We start from the raw sequence: 25,023 nt of genomic DNA, 5'->3' as shown, positions 1-25,023 counted from the left end.
GAATGTGACCACTTCTCGCTCCCTACCATAGGAATGTGACCTTTTGTAACTGTTCCAGGAGATAGCCTCAGGAGCTTCAGCAAATGTTTACTATTAAGTAAATATTTGACTGTTAGTCTTGTCTTAAGACAGTTGAATAGTGAACTAGAGTTCTCCTTATCTAGTTAGAATCCCAGATGTGTGTATTCTCTCTTACTTTATTCATGTCTGCTATTCCCGCCTACTTTGTAGTTTTTGCCTTTATAAGCTTGTAAAAAACTGCTGTGGGGGACTTGATTTCTCGGCTCCTAAAAGAGTTGTGAATCAAGTCCCCGTATACAGGAATAAAAATCCTCTTGCGTTTTTGCATCAAGAGACGACTCTTGCGGTTGATTGGGGTGGTCAGAGCTCCGGGCTGAGTGGGGGGTTCTGCCCCAAGTCTTTCACTACTATCACTGCTCTGTGGGTTCCCACACCTCCACCCACCACTGACATGCACTTTCCTGGTGCTGGGCCAGTCACCCTCCCCCCTGCATCTCTCTCCACTTCTACTTGAGTCACAGTTTCAGTGTAGCTGTGCTGCTGAGACCCATGCAATCCCAGCCCTAGCAAGGAATCACTGGACACTCTGGTCTCTGCAGGGGGTGGGCTTCCAGACTGCCAGGTGAGGGGGGAAGGGTGGACTGGGAGTTGAGAATGTCAGGGAAAATATTTGTTCAACTTTTATGCCAAGCAAGAGGCATAAAGGCCCAGGTTCACAGCTGGATATCTCTGGAGAAGGACTCCCGGCCTTCAGCCCACTTTCTCTGTGGGGTGAAACAAGAGGTCTTCAGTTCACTATTCCCCCCCCAAGAGAGCAAGCCACTCTCTTGGGGGAGGGAATGGACTCTCATCCTCTTTGGAATGGGTTTTGTACCTGAAATTTGCTTCCTTGGAGTTGCATCTTGTTTCAGCAGGGATGACATGCACTTATCAATCTTCTCTCTCAGCTCAGCTCCCAACATTCAGCTTTATTTGGTTCATTTTGGCTATTATCTCTCCCTCTGGACAGGAGCTTCTATTGAAAGCTGGCTCCAGTTGGCCATCTTACTTCCTTTACCATCCTTTGAGATTTTATTTGTCATAAAAACTAGCATAAACTTAACCAAGGGATTTACTTACTCATTTGCTTTTTATTGCTTGTGTCCTTTCTATTTTTTTTTTTGTTTGTTTTGTTTTGAGGCAGAATCTCACTCAGTCACCCTAGGTAGAGTGCTGTGGCGTCATAGCTCACAGCAACCTCAAACTCTTGGGCTCAAGTGATTCTCTTGCCCCAAGTAGCTGGGACTACATGTGCCCACCACAACACCTGGCTACTTTTAGATACAGGGTCTCAATCTGCCTCATGCTGGTCTTAAACTCTTGAGCTCAGGCAATCCATCTACCTCTGTCTCCCAGAGTGCTAGGTGTGAGCCACCATGCCCAGCCTTCTTGGGTCCTTTCTAGAGTCTAACCTCTAAGATGTCAGAGTGTCTATTCATTGCTATATCCCTGGTGCCTAGAACAATGCCTAGCACACAGGGGAGTTAATGAATAGGTGCAACCAAATGCTAAGTGCATATTAAATTATATTCCCTGAAGAGAGGATGAACTATAAGTCACATACCCTCTGACCAAACTCCAGCTGAGACTGATGTCACGGGTCTGTGAACCAAAGCTAAAATATCTATTTGCTCAGAACATGTGTAACTGTACTTTGACCAGGCAGTCAATATAAAGGCTGAGGATAAATCTTGACTTGTGATCATGATTTATTTGTTGATTCATTCTTGAATTTATTCATCCATTAGACAAATATGTGTTGAATGCCTATGACATAGCAGGCATGGGCATATAGCATTATCGGGTCAACCTGTGGCTACAGTTGGGGAGGAAGTTTGGGAGGTCAGTCTATAATTAGATTTAGTTAGGCAGATAGAGCTTTGCATTCCACAAACAAATGTACTGGTCTCCAATGAGAAAGAGAAGCATGGGTGGATCAGTATAGCCTGTTTCTAGCATAGAAGGTGAAGCTCAGATGGAGATGGAGGCCTCAGGACAATACCTGGTTGCTATCACAGTAATTCATAGAACAATGGGTGGGCGGGGAAGAAAGAACCAAGGAAAAAGTCAATATTCTTTTTTTTTTTTTCCTAGAAAGAGTCTCAAGCTATTGCCCTAGGTAGAGTACCCTGGAGTCACAGCTCATAGCAACCTGAAACTCTTGGGCTCAAGTGATTCTCTTGCCTCAGCCTTCCAAGTAGCTGGGACTACGGGCACCCGCCACAATGCCCAGCTACTTTTGGTTGTAGTTGTCACTGTTTGGCAGGCCTGGACTGGATTCGAACCCGCCAGCTCTGGTGTATGTGGCTGGTGCCCTAGCCACTGAGCTATAGGCGCCAAGCTAAAAAGTCAATATTCTTAATAGATATTCTAGAAAAGATTGTGGAGGAAGCCATACTGCTCCTCAGGGGGGATACTCATATAGCATTCTATCTGAATTTGTGCAATGATGAAGCTTCAAGGTCAGCTGTCCTTAGGGGATGCTCTAGTACCTAGAATGTTGAATAAAGATGAATTCTGGTTTCATCAGTGCCACTGGTATCCTCACTTGAAGCAGCTTTAAATGCCAGGGATAAGATTATAACATTATCCTGGAGTACTTTGTTCATTTACAGGTATTATGATTTAAGGAGTATGTTGTCAAACTGGTTGAGTTCAAAATAGACAAATCAGAAAGATGTCAAATATGAGGATGATGATGTATGAGGAAAAGGTTGAAGAACCTTTTCAAAGGAACCAGATGGGGCTGCTTAAAACCTCAACTGGCAACTCTGGACCAGAAATTGGCTGTGGAATGGTCAATGAGACCTAAGGAAAAGTATTATCTAGGTCTCCTCCTTGAGGAGAAAAGGAGACAGGAGTTGGAGAGATAATTCAAAAATGCAAATTTCAAGTCCAAGTTTAGAAGTGGAGTTGTAAACAAGAAACGAAACACAGAGGCAAGAGCCTAGATGGGTACCAGATTGGAGTAGGCACAGAAGACAGTCCTGGGGCAACTGCCATGAACACTATCTCCATATGTCAACATGGATGTCACTGCAAGGACTCATCTCACTTGTAAAAACCATAGCACCCAAACACCGAGGGCTTAGAAAGTCATAAGAACTGTCTCTAAAGTCTTCAAAGTTGTTAAGGCTTCAGATTTCTGGTTCTGCTACTCCCTGACTGAGATATCTTGGGTACATCACCTTCAATCACTGAACTTCCCTTTCCTCATTTGGAATTGAATATAATACCATCACATACATCACAAGGTAAATGGTATGTATCCAATTATGCAACTATGATAAAAGGACTCTGAAAATTATCAACTTGCAAAGAAATTCTGAGTTGTGTCAATGGGTAAAGAAGTCCAGAAGAAAGTAGTTTTGGTTCAGGTACTGTAATGTAGTAGGCTTCCATTTACCCTGTCTTTGTGTTAAAGCACTGGCTATGGGTTACCAATTAAACCATGCCCCCAGCTACTTGATGATCTACCCCAATAGCACATATGGACACAGAGAAGGCAACAGGAAGATAGGAGGTGTGTCTGAGTTATTCAAACCCTGCCAGATGGTCTTATATGGGGAATTTGGTGCACTACCTTTGAGGAGTAGCAGGATGTGGGTTTTGTTAAACCCAAGGTAGAGAATCTTCTATCTAGTTAAAAGAATTCTTGGTCACACAAGCCACTTACTTCCTCATACTAATCTCTCTCCTTATTACATGCCTCAGGTTTCTGCACAGCTTTTACTACAGGACTTTGCCATAATCAAAATGCCCAGCAAGGCAAAATACTGACGGATGCATGGTGAGAGCAGACTGGTTGCACACATAATGGAAAGTGTTCCTACGATGACATAGGATAGCCTTGGTCAGTCTTGGTAACTCTTGCATTGCCTTCATAAGTCTTGACCCCCTACTACCAATCAATTAACAAGTCCTATTTACTCTATCAAATGCCATCAAAATCTATCTCCCATTCATTTCCCTTCAATTCCACCACCGCCAGGTTTGGCAAGCCAGTCTCATTTCTCATACCTGCTACTGCAATAGCTTCCCAACTGGTCTTCCTGCTCTCACTCTGGCCCCCTAGAATCTATTCATTCTCTATACAGTAGATGCAGAACTCTCTTAAAATGTAATTCACCTCATGCCTCACCTCTGAAATAGGTCTAAATTTCTGAGTAGGCTCAAATGAGTGGTGAATATGGAAAACATTAAGACATTTCCATTCAGTCCCAACAAGAATGATTAGCATTAGAAAAATATGTAGAATATCTTTATAATATTCCTAACAAAGGTGTTCTCATCTAAGACTCAAAACCCAGAAACCATAAAGAAAAGTTGATATGTCTGTCTTTATGACAATTTAAAAGTTCCATAGGGTAAAAGACATCATAAATGCAGCTTTTTTTTTTTGGAGACAGAGTCTCACTTCGTCGTCCTCAGTAGAGTGCTGTGGCATCATAGCTCACAGCAACCTCAAACTCTTGGGTTTAAATGATTCTCTTGCCTCAGCCTCCCAAGTAGGTGGGACTACAGGTGCCCACCACAACACTGGGCTATTTTTAGAGATGAGGTCTCACTCTGGCTCAGGCTGGTCTCAAACCTATGAGCTCAGGCAATCCACCTGCCTCGGCCTCCCAAGTGCTAGGATTACAGCGTGAGCCACCACACCTGGCCAAAGACAGCTTTGTTTTTAAAAAGTGAAATAATGGGAAAAATTATAAAGAAAAGTTATAATCAAGGATTGTTATCCACAATATATAAAGAACTCATAGGAATCAGTTAGAAAAAGACAACTTCATAGAAAAACAGTGCATAATTACAGAGAACTAAACAAAGGTAAACATAAATGACCAGTAAACATGTTTCTAAAATTATAAATAATTTAAATGTCCAACAAGAAAAATAGCTAAATAAATTAAAATGCATCCATATTACAGAATACCATGAAATCATGATAAGAAGTCAGGTAGATTTTTATTAAGTGAAAAAAAGCAATAATAATGTCTATGATCCCATCTATAAGAATATACACCTACACAAATATGTAACGTTGTATAGGAAAATACCTGAAAGAACATACACCAAACTATTCTGTTTTTTGGAAATACCATAGGATTGGTCAAGGTATGGGATGTGAGCTATGTGAGATGGCATTTAAAATTTTTATTCTACATGATTTCTAGTGTTGGAAATGTAAGCATATATTCTTTTATTTCTTTTGTACTTCTGAAAACTATTTTTTTTTTTTTGAGACAGAGCCTCAAGTTGTCCCCCTGGTTAGAGTGCTTTGGCATCATAGCTCAAAACAACCTCCAACTCTTGGGCTCAAGTGATCCTCTTGCCTCAGTTTTTCTATTTGTAGTAGAGACAGGGTCTTGCTTATGCTCAGGCTGGTCTCAAGCTCATGAGCTAAAGCTATCCACCCACCTTGGCCTCCCAGAGTGCTAAGATTACAGGTGTGAGCCTGAAAACTATTTTTAAAAACAACAGAAAATATATGGAAATCACTTAGCAAAGTGCTTGATATAGAACATTAATAGTAGGCAAAATCAAGCAGAAAAAGTATGAAAATCTCCCCAAATCATATAGAAATAGATCAAGGAGATATCCTTTGTTCCCTAGAAGTCTTGTGGATAATGTGTACCTTCACAGAGAACTTTATCTCTCCTCCCTCTAACTTGCCCACTACACTTTGATTCCTTTCCATTTACTTGGACCATGAACTGTAAATTTAACTTAAAAACACAACATATTTATTTAATCATTGTACCGTGAGATCTAACATTCGGGGAGTTTTGTCAGATGTAAATAGAGCCCATGCTTGGGTTTGAGAACAATACGGTTCATGAAGGCCACAGGTTTGGTGCGGTCCAGAGACACTTTGAAGCGGAGCAGAATCAAGGCAATGGCCACCTTTAACTCAACAATGGCAAACTGCTGGCCGATGCAGTTCCTGCAGACACCACAGGGAAGAAAGTGATGGAAGAAATCATGTTTCTTCCAACTCTTTAATAAAATACTAGAACAACAAGTCTGAAGTACACTGTAAAACAACATCTTTGCACTAAATGCTATTGAAACTTTTGGATTTCAGACTTACATTGCTCCCTGCACGAATGTGAGCTGGGAGGCTCCAATGTGATGCCTTCCCCAGAACAAGATTGCAGTTGGAATTACTCATAGAACTGTCTCTCCTGCTTTGAGGGAAAACGGCTCTGAGTCTATCAGCAACAGCTTATATCATGGGATAGCTTTCTGGCACATGGCTACAGAGGATGTGACAAAGAATAGGGTTGTTCTTTGTGAAACTAACTGACTCTTTAGGGCAGTGATTTTCAACTGGTGTGCCGTGAGAGGATCTTAGAGTGTGCTGTGAAAAATTTAAAAAATCATTAGTTATTTTCAAAAGAAGTTCAAAGCACAGAAAATATATTAATTTTTTTACTCTTATTTTATCAACATAATTTAAGTGTGCTACGAAGTTTAACTTCAGGTTCAAGTGTGCTGTAAGATAAAAAAAGGGTTGAATAACACTGCTTTAGGGGTTCAAATAGGCACCAAGATCTACCTCATGGCCAGGTAAGAAGATAGGGTTCCACGGAAGAATGTATAGAGCTGAGGGGCTAAAAGGAGTAAGCTATTCCCAAGAATACACGTTTGTGTATTTTCAGTAACTCCAAATTGTTCCCACCTCGGTCCAGCTGAGAATGGTAAAAAGGCATGGGGATGTCTCTGATCAGAATTCTCTGGAGAGAACCTCAAGGGGTCAAAGACCTGAAATGAGAGTACAATTCCCCAAATGTAGCATCACCCCCCAAACAACATGAAGGTGGCAACCCCACCACCACCCCCAAAACAATATCAATGTATTTCTTATGTAACTACTTAGTACTGACTAATAGAAATATAATGTGAACCGGGCAGTGCCTGTGGCTCAAAGGAGTAGGGTGCCAGCCCCATATGCCAGAGGTTGTGGGTTCAAACCCAGCCCCGGCCAAAAACTGCAAAACAAACAAACAAAAAATAAATAAAAAAAAATATATATATATATATAGAAATATAATGTGAACCACATATGTAATTAAAAATATTATGGTAGCCACATTTTTAAAGGTGAAATTAATTTTAGTTATGTAATTTATTTAACCAAAAATTGTCATTCCAACATATAAACAGTATAAGTAAAAAAGGAAATGTTTCACATTTGGAGAAGTAATATTTCTTAAAATCCAATGAATATTTTATATTTTCAACACATCTCAGTTCCAACCAGCCACATTCTACATGCTCTGTAGCCACCTGTGGCTACTGGCTACCAAGCTGGACCGTGTACCTCAAGACCTGCAGACCTTCCCTGGCTTCCCAACTGAGTTGTCTGTTACCCAGACTTGGGGGAAGCAAAAATTCTATGACTAGTGGTTTTATTTTCACTTTGGAGTTAAGAGTGTACCATTTAGAAATCAAGCCAAAATGATTATGTGGTCAATTGTTATGAAGATAGGCAGTCCAGCTTCCTACTAATGTCATAGATCTCAAACGCTAGCGGCTTATGTTGAAGACAGCGCCAGTATGTGTTGTGATGTTTCAAGAACATAGATAATTTTATATTTGGGGAATTTTACCTTTATTTTTGTTTGCATTGTGCCATTTAAGTACGTAGCCACTTCCATGCTTAGCTACCAAAAAAATGAATTGCAGAGCCACTAGTTCTTTGAAGTATTTTATGTATAAGAGAGTCATACCTTTGGATTTTTCCAGACAGTCGGGTTGTGGTGAAGACCCCAAATACTGAGAACCACGGTCATTCCTGGGAAAGGAGGGAAATAAAAGAGATTTCAGGAGAGGGCGGCACCTGTGGCTCAGTGGGCAGGGCGCTGGCTCCATATGCTGAGAGTGGCGGGTTCAAACCCGACCCCAGCCAAACCGCAACAAAAAAATAGCCGGGCGTTGTGGCAGGCGCCTGTAGTCCCAGCTACTCGGGAGGCTGAGGCAAGGGAATCGCCTAAGTCCAGGAGTTGGAGGTTGCTGTGAGCTGTGCAATGCCAGCGCACTCTACAGTGGGTGATAAAGTGAAACTCTGTCTCTACAAAAAAAAAGGGATTTCAGGAGAAAGACCAAGTTGTGGGCTACTTCTATCCTGCTTTTTAGCTCTTCTTGAAGGGAAGAGCTTGCTCCCTGGCAGAGCTCCGTGTACTATACCTAAGGCCACCAGTGGCTTGGGGTGGCACCTTAGTTTTCAAGGCACTAACTTAATTCATAAGGAGCTGTTGGTGTCATATCAAAGTGATAAAGCGTGCTTTTGTTTTCTGCTAAATTTGGAAATTCCTTGAATATCTGTCAAAGGCCTATTGAACAGCCAGCCACCCAGCGGAGACAGTTGGGTACATAAGAATAGAACTGTGATTTCATCATGCAGATCCAGTGACAAATTTCTGTTGCTCACACATGGAAGTGGGGAATTTTGATAACTATCCATATGGTTTTAGAGTAAAAAGAAAAGATAAAGGAAAGTGAATTTAAGGATTATTTGGGTACCAGAAATAATTCTGGTAAATTAATTCAGAATCTGTCAACAAATGACAGGCTATAGATGTTTACAATCAATCCCGTTGCTTCCTTCCTAAGTCATGAATTAATAAATCATTGATGTGGACAAGTGAAAAGGTGTCTCACATGGCCTCTCTGCCTCCTACGAGCCCTGCTCAGAAACCTGTGCTGTTTTGAAGACTGGAGACGCCAGGCTCAGGCCCTCTGCACAAGGTCTAGCTCTGCTCCTGTCAGTTAACCTCATCTGCATATTGATGTTCCCCAGGGGCGGGGGTGGGGGTTGTCTACAATGGAAATATTTAGAAGTATTTAGTAAACTATAAATTACTAAGTGTCTATTAAGGTCATGTTCCAAGAGGAAAAGGCTCCATATAAACTATTAAATGTTCCATATTTCTATTAGGATGATGAGGCTAAAGCTCTCCCCCTCCACTGATTTCTCAGACAGAGATAACAGTGTTCATCTTCCATGAAGTTTCATCTAGGTCTCAAACACAGTAAAAGAAAGATTAACTTGGCTTGGCACCCGTGACACAGTGGTTACGGAGCCAGCCACATACACTGTGGCTGGCAGGTCTGAATGCAGCCCAGGCTAGCTAAACAACAATGACAACTGCAACAAAAAAATAGCCGGGCGTTGTGGTGGGCACCTGTAGTCCCAGCTTCTCGGGAGGCTGAGGCAAGAGACTCACTTAAGTCCAAGAGTTTGAGGTTGCTGTGAGCTGTGACACCACAGCACTCTAGGGAGGGCGACATAGTGAGACTCTGTCTCAAAAGAAAAAGAAAGATTAACTTAAAAATAATGTCCCACTATGGAAGAAACCCTGGGCTGGGATCCCAGAGACATGGGTTCTGGGCTTAGCTTTGCCTTTGGGAAAGTCACTCAAATTTCATCTGACAAGGCATTATCCTCTGAGCTCTTGCTAGGTATCCAACCCTAAACCAGATGTCTTTAGGGTTATCTTTTGTCTTCTCCAATTGCTAAGAAATCCACCAATCTTTGTCACTGTGTGATTCCCACGGTCTCAAGGAACTGCTTAGGAAAAGAGGGCAGAGACCTGCAGGCACAGAGCATCCATCTGGGAAAGTCAGGGGCTGGCTGAGTTCTCTGGAAATGGCTGGCAGTGGAGAGATGATGCGGAGCATCTCCTTGATGCACATCATGGTGTAGGACATCTCAGCCAGCTGGTCCCTGTGAGGACAGAAGGAGGCCACTCAGACACCATGCCCAGCTTGTAAATATCTATTTTTTTCTGAATGATATTTGTTCCTGGCATTATTACCCTCCGATTAAGGATATTTTGACACTGGTTTGTGTAACAGAAGGTTAAAATGGGACCCTTAGACCTCAGGCAGAGGAGCCGAAGGGAATGAATGTCCTCATTACAAAGCGAGATGCTAACCCACCATTTGCCGAGATTTCTGAAAACAAGTTTTTTGCAAACCCTTAGCTCATTATGTAAAGTAAGCATGAATAAGAAATGGCTAAGGATTGAACAAAGGAGGCTTAAGAATTTAGATAGAAAAAAAAAAAAAACCCTGCAGAGAGAACTGTTGGGATGCCAGAGTGCCATGTGGAATGGGGGCAGGTATCGCCCCCTCTTAAACAGCAGGCAGCTTCAGGAGGGTCCCTTAGATGATCTGACCTGTGCTCCCTAGAGTCTGGGGAGTACAGCACTGAAATGAAAGGCTGTGACTCAGAACAGAAAGACAGGGAGGGGAAAGCAGCCGGGGCAAGGTCCGAATGTGCAAGTGTGTCCCAGGACCAGTGGACTGGCAAGAGGGAGAGCTCTGGGACCAGCTTGAACAAGACTCTGTCTAAGGACAAGAATTCCCTTCTTCTCTGAATTGCCACTGGAAAGTGAGAGAATCTCCAAGAAACCCACTGTTACACCCCCGAGAGAAACAAAGCATTGGGCATCCACCAAGCCCTTTGGCATGATTACAATATTTCTAGCCCCTTTCTCAGCTTCTGCCCTTCTGGAACCATTTCTGGAAGGGAGAGAAACAGCAGCTACTGAATATAAGAGGAGCTGGTCAGTAAGAACAAGCCATCCGTAGACTCCCCTTCCCCTCTTCTGGCTTCCAGGCCCAGAGAAATACCAAGCTGGCAGGGAGAAAAAAAAGCTCCAAGTGGGTAAGTATTTGAAAGTATCATTATTACATGGGGACCAGGTAGTTTAATGACTGACACAAGACTGTCTTTGTGATTTAAACAAATGGGAACTGTGAGACCCACTCAGGGGGATTTCCCTTCAGAGAAGGAAAAGAACTTGCCACACAGAGCAAGTTTAAAGTGTAATTAGAACAGAGTGGCTTATTTGCATAATAGCTAGTAACATTGGTTCAGTAAAATGACTGCGTATATTTAATCTATTTTCCTTATTGTATTTTATATGCTTTTCTGATTATTTATTTTGAACGCAGCCTTTGGCCACTGGGTAATGTGAAATTTTAATTTGCAACTCTTTCTTCCTCAAGCTCAGGATAAAAAAAAAAATAATTCTGCTAACCTTGGCAGTTGGCATAACTTATAAAAAAATCTTTGCTTGCCTCAATTATGAAGCAAAAAGAAGAGGGGAATTTTAACCCCACACAGAAATGGACTGACCAGAAGCTGAATACAGAAGTTGAACAACTTTTCAGCTTTCGCAGAAATTGCTCTTTGTAGTACAATTTTTTTTTTTTTTTTTGAGACAGAGTCTCAAGCTGTCACCCTGGGTAGAATGCTGTGGTATCGCAGCTCACAGCAACCTCAAACACTTGGGCTTAAGCGATTCTCTTGCCTCAGACTCCTAAGTAGCTGGGACTACAGGTGCCTACCACAACGCCTTGCTATTGGGCTATTTTTTTTGTTGTTGCAGTTGTCATTGTTGTTTTAGCTGGCCCAGGCTGGGTTCGAACCCAGTGTATGTGGTTGGATGTATGTGGCCAGGGCCCTACCCACTGAGATATGGGAGCTGCCTTTGTAGTACAATTTTGTTATTTGTCTAAATGAATTACAAATTCTTAGAATGCCACATGCAAATTTTAGTAAATACAGTTTTAAGTATATATTATGGAGCAAAAAATATTTTATTCTCTATAGTAGTATTACTATTTCTCTCATTAAAATAAAAGATCATCTGGATTTTGTTTTCTCACCTGGAAAAAACTTCTTTATTGTATTCTCATTTAAGCTGAGTGAGAATGAGAAAAGTTAATATTTGAGTTGTATAAATATCTACTCTAATCAAGGTTAAAATATCTAAATATCTAAAATTTGTGTTGGAGGGTGACATACAATGTTTCCAAATTTAAGGAATGAAGAAAATGATTACTCAGCAAGATGGGAGACTAGGAAGTACCCGATGTGGGTATCTCCACAGCACAACAATTTCATAGCCATCCACATCCACAAAGTGCCTTCGTAGGAGCCTTGGGATTCAGGTAGGAGTATGTGAAACACCAGTGGAGCTCAATACCTTGGAGAGTTGTTTTGGGAGGGCAGACCTATATGCAGGTAGAAGACTCTCCTAGTTCCAGACTCTGACATGGTCCTGCCCCGCTGCAGGCTCAGCTTTAGTCCTGTCTCATTACCATTGGTCAGGCCGGGACTGGCCAGGTCTCCGGCCCCCTGCTTATCTAGGTTCTGGACAAGGCTACCTTGCTTGGAAACAATTGCTTTTAGATGCCTGAGGGCTATTTGCTTTAGCAGAAGGGAGAGAGAGAGAGATAAACAGTCTTTGAGGGAGAAGCAGTCTTAGAAGAATAGATCTTAGCAGCCTTTAGCAGAGCTTAGCAATCTTTAGCAGAGAGACGCTGTGCTGCCAGCAGAAGTGAGAGTCAGAGTAAGTGGGTCCATGATAGTATGAGCTCACTCCGCCTGCCTTCTCCTCCAGCTTCTTATGGAGCTGATCTTGTGGCTCTTACACCACAGCTGTAGCAATTGCTGCTGCTCTTGTCTTGTGAGCTCTCTCATGCTTGATAGGAGAGCTAAATAATCCCTCCCCATGCCCTTTTCACCAAGGTATTCCATTATCGAGCTATACAGATGTTAATTAAAACTCTCACTCCACTGTTTATAAAACCAGCATATGGTGCCCCATGATCGCATTAATGTACACAGCTATGATTTAATATTAATAATAAAAAATAATAATAATAAATAAATAAATAAATAAATAAATAAAAACTCTCACTCCTCCTTGCCATATGCTATATGGGCTGCTACAGTCCTGTTTAGCCTTAGTCTTACAACTAAAAGACCCTCTAACACAGCTCCCACTCCCTTTTAGCTATAGTTGGCAATCAGTTCTGCTCAATGGACCCAATGGGAGATAGCTTTGGCAAATTTCACATCCTTTCATGATAAAAATCTCAGCAAATTAGCAACAGAAGAAATGTATCTCAACACAATAGAAGCTACATATGACAAACCCACAGTTAACATCTACTCAGTGGTAAAAAATTCATTGACACTTTCTCATCCTAAGATCAGGAATGAGATAAGGATGCTCATTGCTACCACTTCTAGTCAATGTAATATTGAAAGTCCTAGCTGCAGCATCCAGACAAGAAAAGGAAATCAAGGTTATCCAAATAGGGACAGAAGAGGCTAAACTATCACTCTCTGCTGACAATATGACTTTACATCTAGTAAACCCCAAAGATTCTGTCAAGAGACTCCTGGAATTGGTAAATAAATTCATCAGAGTCTCAGGTTATAAAATCAATGTACACAAATCAGTAGCTTTCATGTATACCAACAACAGCCAAGCTGAGAATCAAATGAAAGACTCAATACTTTTCACAATAGCAACAAAGAAAAAAAAATACCCAGAAATATATTTAACCAAGGATGAAAAAGACTTCTACACGGGAACTACTAGTTACAGAGGAAGGAAATTGCAGGGGATAGAAACAAATGGAAAAATATACTATGCTCATGGATCAGCAAATTAAAATTGCTAAAATGTCTATATTACCCAAACTGACCAATGCCATCTCCATTAAAATAACAATGTCATTTTTCATAGATCTAGAAAAATAATTCTACTCTTTGTATGGAACAAGCAAGATCCCAAATAGGAAAAGCAACCATAAAGAAAAAGGTCAAATCAGGAGGCATCACTTTGCCAGACTTCAGGCTATACTACAAGGCTATAGTAACCAAAACAGCAAGGTACTGGCATAAACAACCAGACATAGACTAATGGATCAGAAAACCCAGATATAAAACCATCTGATTTTTGCTAAACCAGGGAATAACATATACGGGGGGAGAAAAATCCCCATTCAATAAATGGTGCTGGAAAAATTGAGTAATTGCTTATAGAAGATTGACACAGGACCTGCAGCACCTCTCACCACTTACAAAAATTAATTCACAATGGATGAAAGACTTAAACCTGAGGCACGAAGTTATGAGAATTCTAGAAGAAAATGTTGGAAAATCTCTTACAGACATTGGTCTAAGCAAAGAGTTTATGAAGAAGACCCCCAAAGGCAGTCACAGCAACAACAAAAATTAGCAAATGGGACTTGATTAAATTAAAAAGCTTATGCAGGGAGGGGAGTGGGGAGGTCAGATCGAGGGAGGGTGAATGGTGGGATCACACCTATGGTGCATAATGCAAGGGTGCATGTCAGATCTATTAGTATAGAATATTAATGTCTTAACACAATAATTAAGTAAATGAGATGAGGTATATGTTAACCGGTGTGATGTAAGTGTTCCTAATTCTATATGATATCAGTACATTGTACCCCACAAATGCATTAATGTATACATGATCTATGTGTACATAAATAAATAAATAAAAGAAAGAAAGAAAGAAAGAAAATAAAGAAAAAGCTTATGCACAGCCAGGACACAATTGATAGGGTGAACAGACAACCTGCAGTACGGGAGAAAATATTTGCATGCTATATATCTAATAAAGGGCTAGTAACCAAAATCTATAAAGAACCCAAGCAAATAAGCAAGAAAAAAAATCAAACCACCCCATAAAAAAGTGGGCACAAGTCATGAACAGATGCTTTTCAAAAGAAGATATGCTAATGGCCATAAAACATATGAAAAAAATGCTTGATGTCTCTAATCATCAGGGAAATGCAAATCAAAACCACAATGAGATATTATCAAACTCCAATGAGAACGTTTTTTTTATCAAAAAAACCTCTAAAACAACAGATGCTGGCATGGATGCAGAGAGAAAGGAATTCTTACACATTGTTGATGGGACTGCAAGCTAGTACACCATCCATGGAAAGTTATATGAAGATACCCCAAGGAAAGTAGACCTATCGTTTGATCCAGGAATCTCATTATTGGGCATTTACCCAAAGGAAAAAAAGTCATTTTATCAAAAAGACACTTGCGCTCGAATGTTTAAAACAGTGCAAGTCACAATTGCAAAGATGTGGAATCAAACCAAGTGCCCATCAATACATGAGTGTATTAACAAAATGTGGTGTTACACCAAGGAGTACTTACTCATCCATTAAAAAAATGGTGAACTAATACCTTTTGTAACAACCCGGATAGAACTGGAGACCATTCTTCTAAGTGAAGTATTACAAGAATGGAAAACGAAACACCGCATGTACTCACTAAGAAATTGGAACAAACTGACTGACGCTCACATGCACACGTTAGTAAAACTCAACAGGAAGCAAGCAGGTGGGAGGGGCAGAAAGGGAGGGGCAAGTTCACACCTAATAGGTACAATGCACACTCTCCAGGAAATAAGCATACTTATGACTTTGACTCAAACTGTGCAAAAGCAATTCATGTAAACAAAACGTTTGTACATTCATAATATTTTGGAAAAAAAAAACAGGCAAAATCTGGCAAGTAAAAAGATTTTCCTGTTGCTGGAACTAAATTTGTATTGCCTACAAAATCTTACTTTTCTTTGTATGTCATAAATGTACCACCCTTTGAATCATGTTTACCAAAACAAAAATAAAAAAATGTTCAACATCACTAATTATCAGGGAAATGCAAACTAAAACTATAATGAGCTCTCCTCTCACACCTGTTAGAAGGGCTATTATCAAAAAGACAGGCAGGGTGCGGGGGCTCACACCTGTAATTCTAGCATTTTGGGAGATGAAGGCAGGTGGATGGCTTGAGGACAGGAGATGGAGATCAACCTGAGCCAGACCCCATCTCTACAAAAAAAAATAGGAAAATTAGCTGGACGTGGTGGCATGCACATGTAGTTCCAGCTACATGAGAGGCTGAGGCAGAATAGCTTGAACCCAGGAGTTTGAGGTTGCTATGAGCTGTGATGCCACTGCACTCTAGCACAGGTGACAGAGTAAGACCCTGTCTCAAAAACAAAACAAATCCAAATTTAATGAATGTTAGTATGGCTATGGAATGTAAATTAGTACAACCATTATGGAAATTCCTTGAAAAATTAAAAATAGAACTACCGTACAATCTGTCAATTTTCCTTCTGAATATACATCCAAAGGAAACAGAATTAGTATTGAAGAGATATCTGTATGCACAATAGTTCAGATGTGAAATCAACCTAAGCGGCCATCACTGAATGAAAAGCTAAAGAAAATGTGGTATACACTTACACACACAAAGGAATCCTTTTTTTTTTTTTGAGATGGAGTCTCACTATGTTGCCCTTGGTAGAGTGCCATGGCGTCGCAGCTAACAGCAAACAGTAAACTCAAACTCTTGGGCTTAAGTGATTCTCTTGCCTCAGCCTCCCAAGTATCTGGGACTTATAGGTGCCTGCCACAAGTCCCGGCTATTTTTTGTTGCAGTTGTCACTGTTGGTTAGCTGACCGGGCCGGGTTCGAACCTGCCAACTTCGGTGTATGTGGCTGGCGCTGTAACTACTGTGCTACGGGCACCGAGCCACAAAGGAATACTATTTAACCTTACAAAGGAAGGATATCTTGTCATTTAACAGCATGGATGAACCTGGAGGACATTATGTGCAGTGTAATAAGCCAGGCACAGAAAAACAAATGCCACATGATCTCACTTACAGGTGGAACTCACAGAAGCAGGGAGTAGAATGGTGGTTGCCAGGGGCTGGCAGGGAATGAGGAATTGGGGAGATGTTAAAGGATGCCGAGTTTCAGTTAGGGAGGAGGAATAAGTTTAGGAGATGTACAACACATTAGTGAATAACACTTTGTTTACTTGGAAATTGCTAAGAGGGTAGATTTTAAATGTCCTTGTCACAAAAATGATAAATATGAGATAAATATGAGATAATGATTAATTCAGTCATTCTTCACAATGATTATATATACATATGTGGGTATATATACACACACATATATCAAAACATCGTGTTGTATAACATATATTTAAAAAGTTACTCAACATGGTATTGTGTGCTATATAATTAGTGCTTTCATTTATGGTAGGGAATTACTCTTTCCTTATGAAAATGAGATCTCTACCATTGTAACTTCAAATTCTGCTTTAAAAATGTTCCTATGGAGCTGACCTTTGCATGTGAAATCCTATGTTGTTTTTTTTTTGTAGTCACAAGGCTGAGTAGCCCTTAACATTTCTTTTTCCTTTTTTTAAAACATTTCCTTCATGTTTTATTTATTTATTTATTAAATCATAGCTGTGTACATTAATGCAATCATGGGGTACAATGTGCTGGTTTTATATACAATTTGAAATATTTTCACCAAACTGGTTAACATAGCCTTCATGGCATTTTCTTAGTTATTGTGTTAAGACATTTATATTCTGCCCTGCCCTTAACATTTATATCTTTCTGCCCCTTCGACCAGCTAGAGAGAAGGGTGAGATTTATGTTAGGGGCATGTTTTATTCTTGCAAACAGCACATCTGAGGGGGAAAACCTATAACCTGGGCTTTATTAACAGCAAGTTATGATGAAAATGTATCAAAATAGAGTGGAAGGTTTTCACCTGATGAACATCTACTCATCCTTCAGTGTTGGATCCCCAAGGTCATCGCCTTGAGCACCCCAGGCCAGGCTAGCTGCCTGTCTTCCACGCCTCTGGGTTAGCTAGCACATATCTCTATCATCGCCCTCATTGTGATATCCTTAGATTTCCTGTATGGAGGTCTGTCTTCTGTAGTCAATGGTGAGTTCATTGAGGCCAGGACCCACATAAAAACTTAGTGAATTTTTTTAGTGCTTCACTACTTAAAGTGGTTTCAGTCTGTACTTGCTAAACTCAACTATACTATGTATCATTTAATACACTGACTGCCATACTAGAAAAAAATTTTTTTTCTTGGGGCCACTATGTTATACTAAATCAAGATACCTGTGAGTTATATATGCTTCATGAGGGCCCAGGCTCCAAACTACAATAAGTTAAATACAACTTACATGACAGTTAATATTATGCTCAATATTATGTTAATATTATGCTCAAAGTCCAACATCAATCCTGAGGAATAAAATGGATGACAAGAGCATGGGAAAGGATGTCTATATTGAGCCTTAAATAAAGCAGCTTCTCATTCAGCTCTCTCAGGAGTGGAGTTCTAAATGCAAACCCTGGGATCAAGTCCTCATTTCCAATGCACCAGAGCCTGGGTGAAAGAATGGAAATTGGACATTGTACACACGGCTGATGAGAAAAACAACGACAGATACTTTTATGATGAGTAACCTTCTTTTGCAAAAGACAAGAGGCTAAGATGAGGCTCTTTTAAGAAAGAAGACAGGCTCAGTGCCTGTAGCTCAGCGGCTAGGTGCCGGCCACATACATCGGGGCTGGCAGGTTCAAACCAGCCTGGGCCAGCTAAAGACAACAATGACAACTACAACAAAAAAATAGCCGGGCATTGTGATGGGCACCTGTAGTCCCGGCTTCTTGGGAGGCTGAGGCGAGAGAATCCCTTAAGCCCAAGAGTTTGAGGTTTCTGCGAGCTGTGATGCCATTGCCCTCTATGGAGGGTGACATAATGAGACTCTGTCTCAAAAAAAAAAAAAAAAAAAGAAAGAATAGAAAAGTAGCTTACCACCCCTGCTTCCCTACGCACATATAGTCATTAAAGAACCAGGGCAAAAAATAAAGCAAAACCCCAGGAGAAGAACTAGGATGCAATATTTACAGATGCAGAGATCTTACCAGTTGATGGAGGACCCATCCCCTAGGATGGCCCTGATCTCCTCCCGGCATCTGTCCTGATGCTCAGGGTACTGAGCCAGGCAGTAGAGGAGCCAGGTGAGGCTGGAAGCAGTGGTGTCATGCCCTGCAAACATGAACGTGTTCACCTCAGACCGGATGTCAGTATCTGAAAAGATCTCTTCATCTTTAGCCTAGAAAGTACAGTGGAGATAAATCTTTGTTAAATGTCAGTTTATAGATGTTTGGAGATCTCATCAAAATAACAATTTTAGGGGAAAAATTCGGGCTTCAGATAAGGGTTTCAATATTCATTTGTTTAAACAAATGTATGGTCTAAGCCCTATTTGCCTGGAGCATAAAGTTGAACCCAGGTTAGAAAAGCAGGCACTGGCCAAGCGCAGTGGCTCACACCTGTAATCCTTACTTTGGGAGGCCAGGCATGTGGATTGCCTGAGCTCAGGAGTTTGAGACCAGCCTGAGCAACAGTGAGACCCCCATCTCTAAAAATAGCCGGGCATTGTGTTAGGTGCCTGTAGTACCAGCTACTTGGGAGGCTGAGGCAAGATGATCACTTGACCCTAAGAGTTTGAAGTTGCTGTGAGCTGTGACTCAAGGCACTCTACCAACAGTGGCAGAGTAAGACTCTGTCTCAAAAAAACAAAACAAAACAAACAAAAAAAGAAAAGAAAAGAAAAAGAAAAGCAGGAGCTGCAAAGATGGCCTCCAATTATCAAGTAGAAATTCTCTTCAAAATCCCAGATATGCAGATTTTCCAGGACTTCATCATCATCATTTCACATGCTTACCCTGTGATCATTTTCTTGTGATTCCCTTAACTCCATGTAATTATACGATAATCTCCAAATTCTGCCAAATCTTTAATGTAGTCTTTACTGACTCCCTCTAGCAACTCAGCTGCAGAATTCTATCTTTACCCTAAACTACATGGAGCCAATTCACCAATTCAAAGCACTATTGCATTTAATCAATAGTTTTGTTTTTGTCTCTGCACCTCATCTTCACTTACCCTCCTACTCACATAATTAACTACCTAATTGAGCAGGCTTATAAATTTAGAAGATTTACCTGGGCAGAAAGGACAATATCCAGAAAATCCTGGTACTTTCTCTTCTGAATGTTGTCCTGATTCATCTCAGCACTGATGGATTTCTTTCTCTGCTGGATTATATTTTCTGGGTAGAATAACAGTTCCCCATTAACAAAGTGACAGGAATAAATTATAAAGTCAAATAAATTATAAAGCAAGCGATAGCTCAAAAATGGCTTCAAATTTTGCTTGATTTCCAGAGGCCAAAGTGAGTCCGTTATATTTAAATAGATTTAGTTTTTACACATGGTTCATTTCTCCCATTAAATGGACAACTTTTGATGAAAGTTCCAAAGATAAACGCAACAGACCCATAGTTTATACCAGTAGGTAGGTAAATAATTAAGATGATTTTAAATTTAGACTCAAATGACCAATCATTCTTTCCTTCCTCAGTCTAAAATCTTATCCTCAAGGAAAAGTTATCAAATAAAACGGAATTAAATGAAATGAAAGGCAAAAAAAGAAAAAAAGTCAACCAAAGGAGCTAAAAGAAAAATCCCAAATATGGAATAGAAGTAATATTTAAAACTGTAATTCAAGAAAACTTTCTAGAAATAGGAGAAAATTTGTATCTTTGTATTAACAGACACTCCTTAAACCTGGAAAAATTGGAACAGAATGGCCATTTCCATTATATATACTAGTAAAACTATTTGACATTAACGACAGAAGAAAAAAAATTGTCGTAGACTCCAGACAAACAACTTTTAAGGCTAAGAAACTGGGCTGGCATTAAATTTTCCAAAAATAATAATGAACTTAAGGCAACAGTAGAGCATTCTTAAGAAATTCAAGTCTGAGGAGGCGGAGCAAGATGGCGGCCGAGTAACAGCTTCCTTGCATCTGGGCACCGTGAGTCTGGGGAGATAGGACTCTAGGCATCTGTGGCTGGTGGGATCTGCCTATCACTCCCTGTGAGGATACAGGGAGTCAGCGAGAGACTTCTGGACCCCAAGAGGAGGACTAAAACAGTGGAAAAATGGCAAGTGGTCGCGTGTGTTCAATCCGTCTAAACCCGCCGGCAACTGTAAGTTCAGTAGCAGCGAGACTGCAAACCAGAAAGGCCTTACCTGTCAACTGTTTTGGTGTCTTTGGACTTGGCACTCAGTTGAACTGCCTTGGGGAGAGCCTGAGCAGGAGTGCGGAGAACTTTGGTCATTGTCTAGGGCCCCAGTCTGAGCCACTGAGCCAGACGGAGCTAATAGTGTTTGGCTGTGGGTCACAGGGAGCCATTGTGAGCAATCTGCCCCGGCAAGCTCTGCCCTCAGGGTCACAGAGCTAGAATCAGGTGGGAGCTGGTAAACCAGCGACCAAGTAGCCTAAGGGTGGGGTCTGAGCCGCCTTGCAGCCCTAACCCTCAGGGGCAGAGTGAGACCAGTTTTGGCACACTGGGTAAGTGGATAGCTACTTCAGCAGTGATTCCAGCGACAAGCACTTCCCTGGGAAAGCTTCTGCTCAGCAAGTTTACAAGTTCAAAGTGCCTTTTAAGTGGGCTGAAGACAGATTTAGGGTGTCTACCTGCTGGGGTTTGAGAAATCAGCAGCCTCCAGTCATATCAGAACTGTAAGTGGGCTGAAGACAGATTTAGGGTGTCTACCTGCTGGGGTTTGAGAAATCAGCAGCCTCCAGTCATATCAGAACTGTGATTAACATCTCATACCCCAGAAGACCACGTGTTCCCAGACAATATTCAATAACATATACATACTGTTTTGTTTTTGGTTGTGGTTTTTGTGTGTGTGTGTGTGTGTGTTTTTTTTTTTTTTTTGGTTGTTTTTTTTGTTTATTTTGATGTTGTTGATGTTGTTTTGTTTTTCAATTTCAACCTTTTCCATACAGATCCTTTTTCTTTCTCAATTTTTCTAGTTTAATTATAATTTCCCATTGCTGCCTTTTTCAATAACTAGAACTTCATTTTTGCTAGTGTTCCTACCGCTATTATTTGGTTTTTCACCCAATTTTATCCTGTAAAGTTTTCTGTTTGCTTGTTTTGGTTTGATTTATAGCATTTTTGTCTTTCCTCTCTACTTGGTGGAGGTGGGGTACTGTGTCTGATCAGGTTAGCAAAGAGCTGCTGACCTCAAGGGAACCACCCAACTTGGCACCCCCAGAAGGTGGGGTTTTTTTAAGGTTGTATCAAAGTACCCTACTGTACACTTATAGTGCTCTGTCTCCCTCTTTCTGGGCCTCTCTTCTTTTTGTCAATATTCCTTTTACCCACCCCCTCTCCTTTCTCTATTTTTCTTTTTTTTTCTTATCACTCGGTCCTCCTTTCATCCCTTTTTTGCTCTTCAACTGTCTCACCCTTCTGGTCCTGTAACCCTTAGTCCACAGGCATGAGAACTTAAAGAGCAAGAGGAAGTGAAAGGAAAATTAGGGCAAGGAAACAGATAAAAGAAATCACTCATGAGGAAGAATCAGCAGAAAACTCCAGGCAACATGAAGAACCAGTCCAGAACAACCCCGCCAAGGGACCATGAGGTAGCTACTACAGATGATTCCACCTATAAAGAAATGTTAGGAATGACAGAAAGGGAATTTAGAATACGCATGTTGAAAACAATGAAAGAAATGATGGAAACAATGAAGGAAACTGCTAATAAAGTGGAAAATAACCAAAAGGAAATCCAAAAACAGAATCAAATAAGAGATGAACGATATGAAGAATATAAAAAGGATATAGCAGAGCTGAAGTAAATGAAACAGTCAATTAGGGAACTTAAAGATGCACTGGAAAGTATCAGCAACAGGTTAGACCATGCAGAAGAAAGAATTTCAGAGGTAGAAGACAAAATTCTTGAGATAACTCAGATAGTAAAAGAGGCAGAAAAGAAGAGAAAGCAGAACGTTCACTGTCAGAATTATGTGACTTTATGAAGCGTTCCAACATACAAGTTATAGGAATCCCAGAAGGGGAAGAAGAATGCCCCAGAGGAATGGGAGCCATACTAGAGAATATTATAAAAGAAAATTTCCTAAATATCACCAAAGATTCTGACACACTACTTTCAGAGGGATATCGACACACTACTACCACACTACTATTGAGGGATTCTGACACACTACTTTCAGGGTGACCCCAGGTCACCTCAACTCTAACAGAGCTTCTCCAAGACACACTATGATGAACCTGTCCAAAGTCAAGACAAAAGAAAAGATTCTGCAAGCTGCCAGGAGTAAGCGCCAGTTGACCTACAGGGGCAAATCCATCAGATTGACCGCAGACTTCTCTAATGAAACTTTCCAAGCAAGAAGACAATGGTCATCTACCTTTAATCTACTTAAACAGAACAATTTCCAGCCCAGAATTCTGTACCCTGCTAAGATAAGCTTCAAAATTGACAGAGAAATAAAATCATTTACAGATATACAAACATTGAGGAAATTCACCACAACAAGACCAGCTCTACAGGAAATTCTTCAACCTGTTCTGCACACTGACCACCACAATGGATCAGCAGCAAAGTAAGAACTCAGAAATTAAAGGACAGAACTTAACCTCCACACTAATGCAAAAGATAAAACTAAGCATTGGACTCTCACAAAATAAGATGAATAGAATACTACCACACTTATCAATTATCTCAATAAATGTTAATGGCTTGAATTCCCCACTGAAGAGACATAGATTGGTTGACTGGATTAAAAAACACAAGCCATCCATTTGCTGTCTGCAAGAAACACACCTGGCTTCAAAAGACAAATTAAAACTCCGAGTCAAGGGTTGGAAGACAAGTTTTCAGGCAAATGGAATTCAGAAGAAAAGAGGACTTGCAATCTTATTTTCAGATACATGTGGATTTAAAGCAACTAAAGTCAAAAAAGACAAAGATGGTCACTTTATATTGGTCAAGGGAAAAATACAACAAGAAGACATTTCAATTCTAAATATTTATGCACCCAATTTAAATGCTCCCAGATTCTTGAAACAGACCTTACTCAGTCTGAGCAATATGATATCTGATAATACCATAATAACAGGGGACTTTAACACTCTTCTTACAGAGCTGGACAGATCCTCTAAACAGAAATTAAACAAAGATATAAGAGATTTAAATGAGACCCTAGAACATGCTTGATAGACGCATATAGAACACTCCACCCCAAAGATAAAGAATATACATTCTTCTCATCACCCCATGGAACATTCTCCAAAATTGATCATATCCTGGGACACAAAACAATTATCAACAGAATCAAAAGAATTGAAATTTTACCTTGTATCTTCTCAGACCATAAGGCACTAAAGGTGGAACTCAACTCTAACAAAAATGCTCGACCCCACCCAAAGGCATGGAAATTAAACAATCTTCTGTTGAATAACAGATGGGTGCAGGAAGAAATAAAACAGGAAATCATTAACTTCCTTGAGCATAACAACAATGAAGACACAAGTTACCAAAACCTGTGGGATACTGCAAAAGCAGTTTTGAGAGGAAAATTCATCGCTTTAGATGCCTACATTGGAAAAACAGAAAGACAGCGCATCAACAATCTCACAAGAGATCTTATGGAATTGTAAAAAGAAGAACAATCTAAGCCTAAACTCAGTAGAAGAAAAGAAATATCCAAAATCAAATCAGAGATCAATGAAATTGAAAACAAAAGAATCATTCAGAAAATTAATGAAACAAGGAGTTGGTTTTTTGAAAAAATAAATAAAATAGATAAACCATTGGCCAGACTAACGAGGAATAGAAAAGTAAAATCTCTAGTAACCTCAATCAGAAATGATAAAGGGGAAATAACAACTGATCCCACAGAGATACAAGAGATCATCTCTGAATACTACCAGAAACTCTATGCCCAGAAATTTGACAATGTGAAGGAAATGGATCAATATTTGGAATCACACCCTCACCCTATAATCAGCCAGGAAGAAATAGAGCTCCTGAACAGACCAATTTCAAGCACTGAGATCAAAGAAACAATAAAAAAGCTTCCAACCAAAAAATGTCCTGGTCCAGATGGCTTCACTCCAGAATTCTATCAAACCTTCAGGGAAGCGCTTATTCCTGTACTGCAGAAAATATTCCAAAAAATTGAGGAAGAAGGAATCTTCCCCAACACATTCTATGAAGCAAACATCACCCTGATACCAAAACCAGGAAAAGACCCAAACAAAAAGGAGAATTTCAGACCAATCTCACTCATGAATATAGATGCAAAAATTCTCAACAAAATCCTAGCCAATAGATTACAGCTTATCATCAAAAAAGTCATTC

At 40.4% G+C, this 25,023-nt stretch overlaps 1 protein-coding gene across 1 annotated transcript in view; it reads right to left on the bottom strand.

Annotated features, from left to right (window-relative positions):
- Positions 1-5,027: 5,027 nt before the first annotated feature.
- The window catches only part of LOC128575195 (cytochrome P450 4X1), a 39,544-nt gene continuing 19,548 nt past the window's right edge, over positions 5,028-25,023 (bottom strand). Inside the window, exons 7-12 of the mRNA XM_053576641.1 lie at positions 19,774-19,880; positions 18,688-18,878; positions 9,657-9,790; positions 7,794-7,858; positions 6,743-6,825; positions 5,028-6,004 (exon numbers count right to left, since the gene is read on the bottom strand). Of these exons, the coding sequence (XP_053432616.1) occupies positions 5,830-6,004; positions 6,743-6,825; positions 7,794-7,858; positions 9,657-9,790; positions 18,688-18,878; positions 19,774-19,880 (755 nt within the window). The 3' untranslated portion in view covers positions 5,028-5,829. The remainder of the gene's footprint in view (positions 6,005-6,742; positions 6,826-7,793; positions 7,859-9,656; positions 9,791-18,687; positions 18,879-19,773; positions 19,881-25,023) is intronic.

This window comes from Nycticebus coucang, chromosome 22 (assembly GCF_027406575.1).
Source record: "Nycticebus coucang isolate mNycCou1 chromosome 22, mNycCou1.pri, whole genome shotgun sequence".
Taxonomy (NCBI): domain Eukaryota; kingdom Metazoa; phylum Chordata; class Mammalia; order Primates; family Lorisidae; genus Nycticebus; species Nycticebus coucang.
This window is presented reverse-complemented; position numbering and strand designations above follow the sequence as displayed.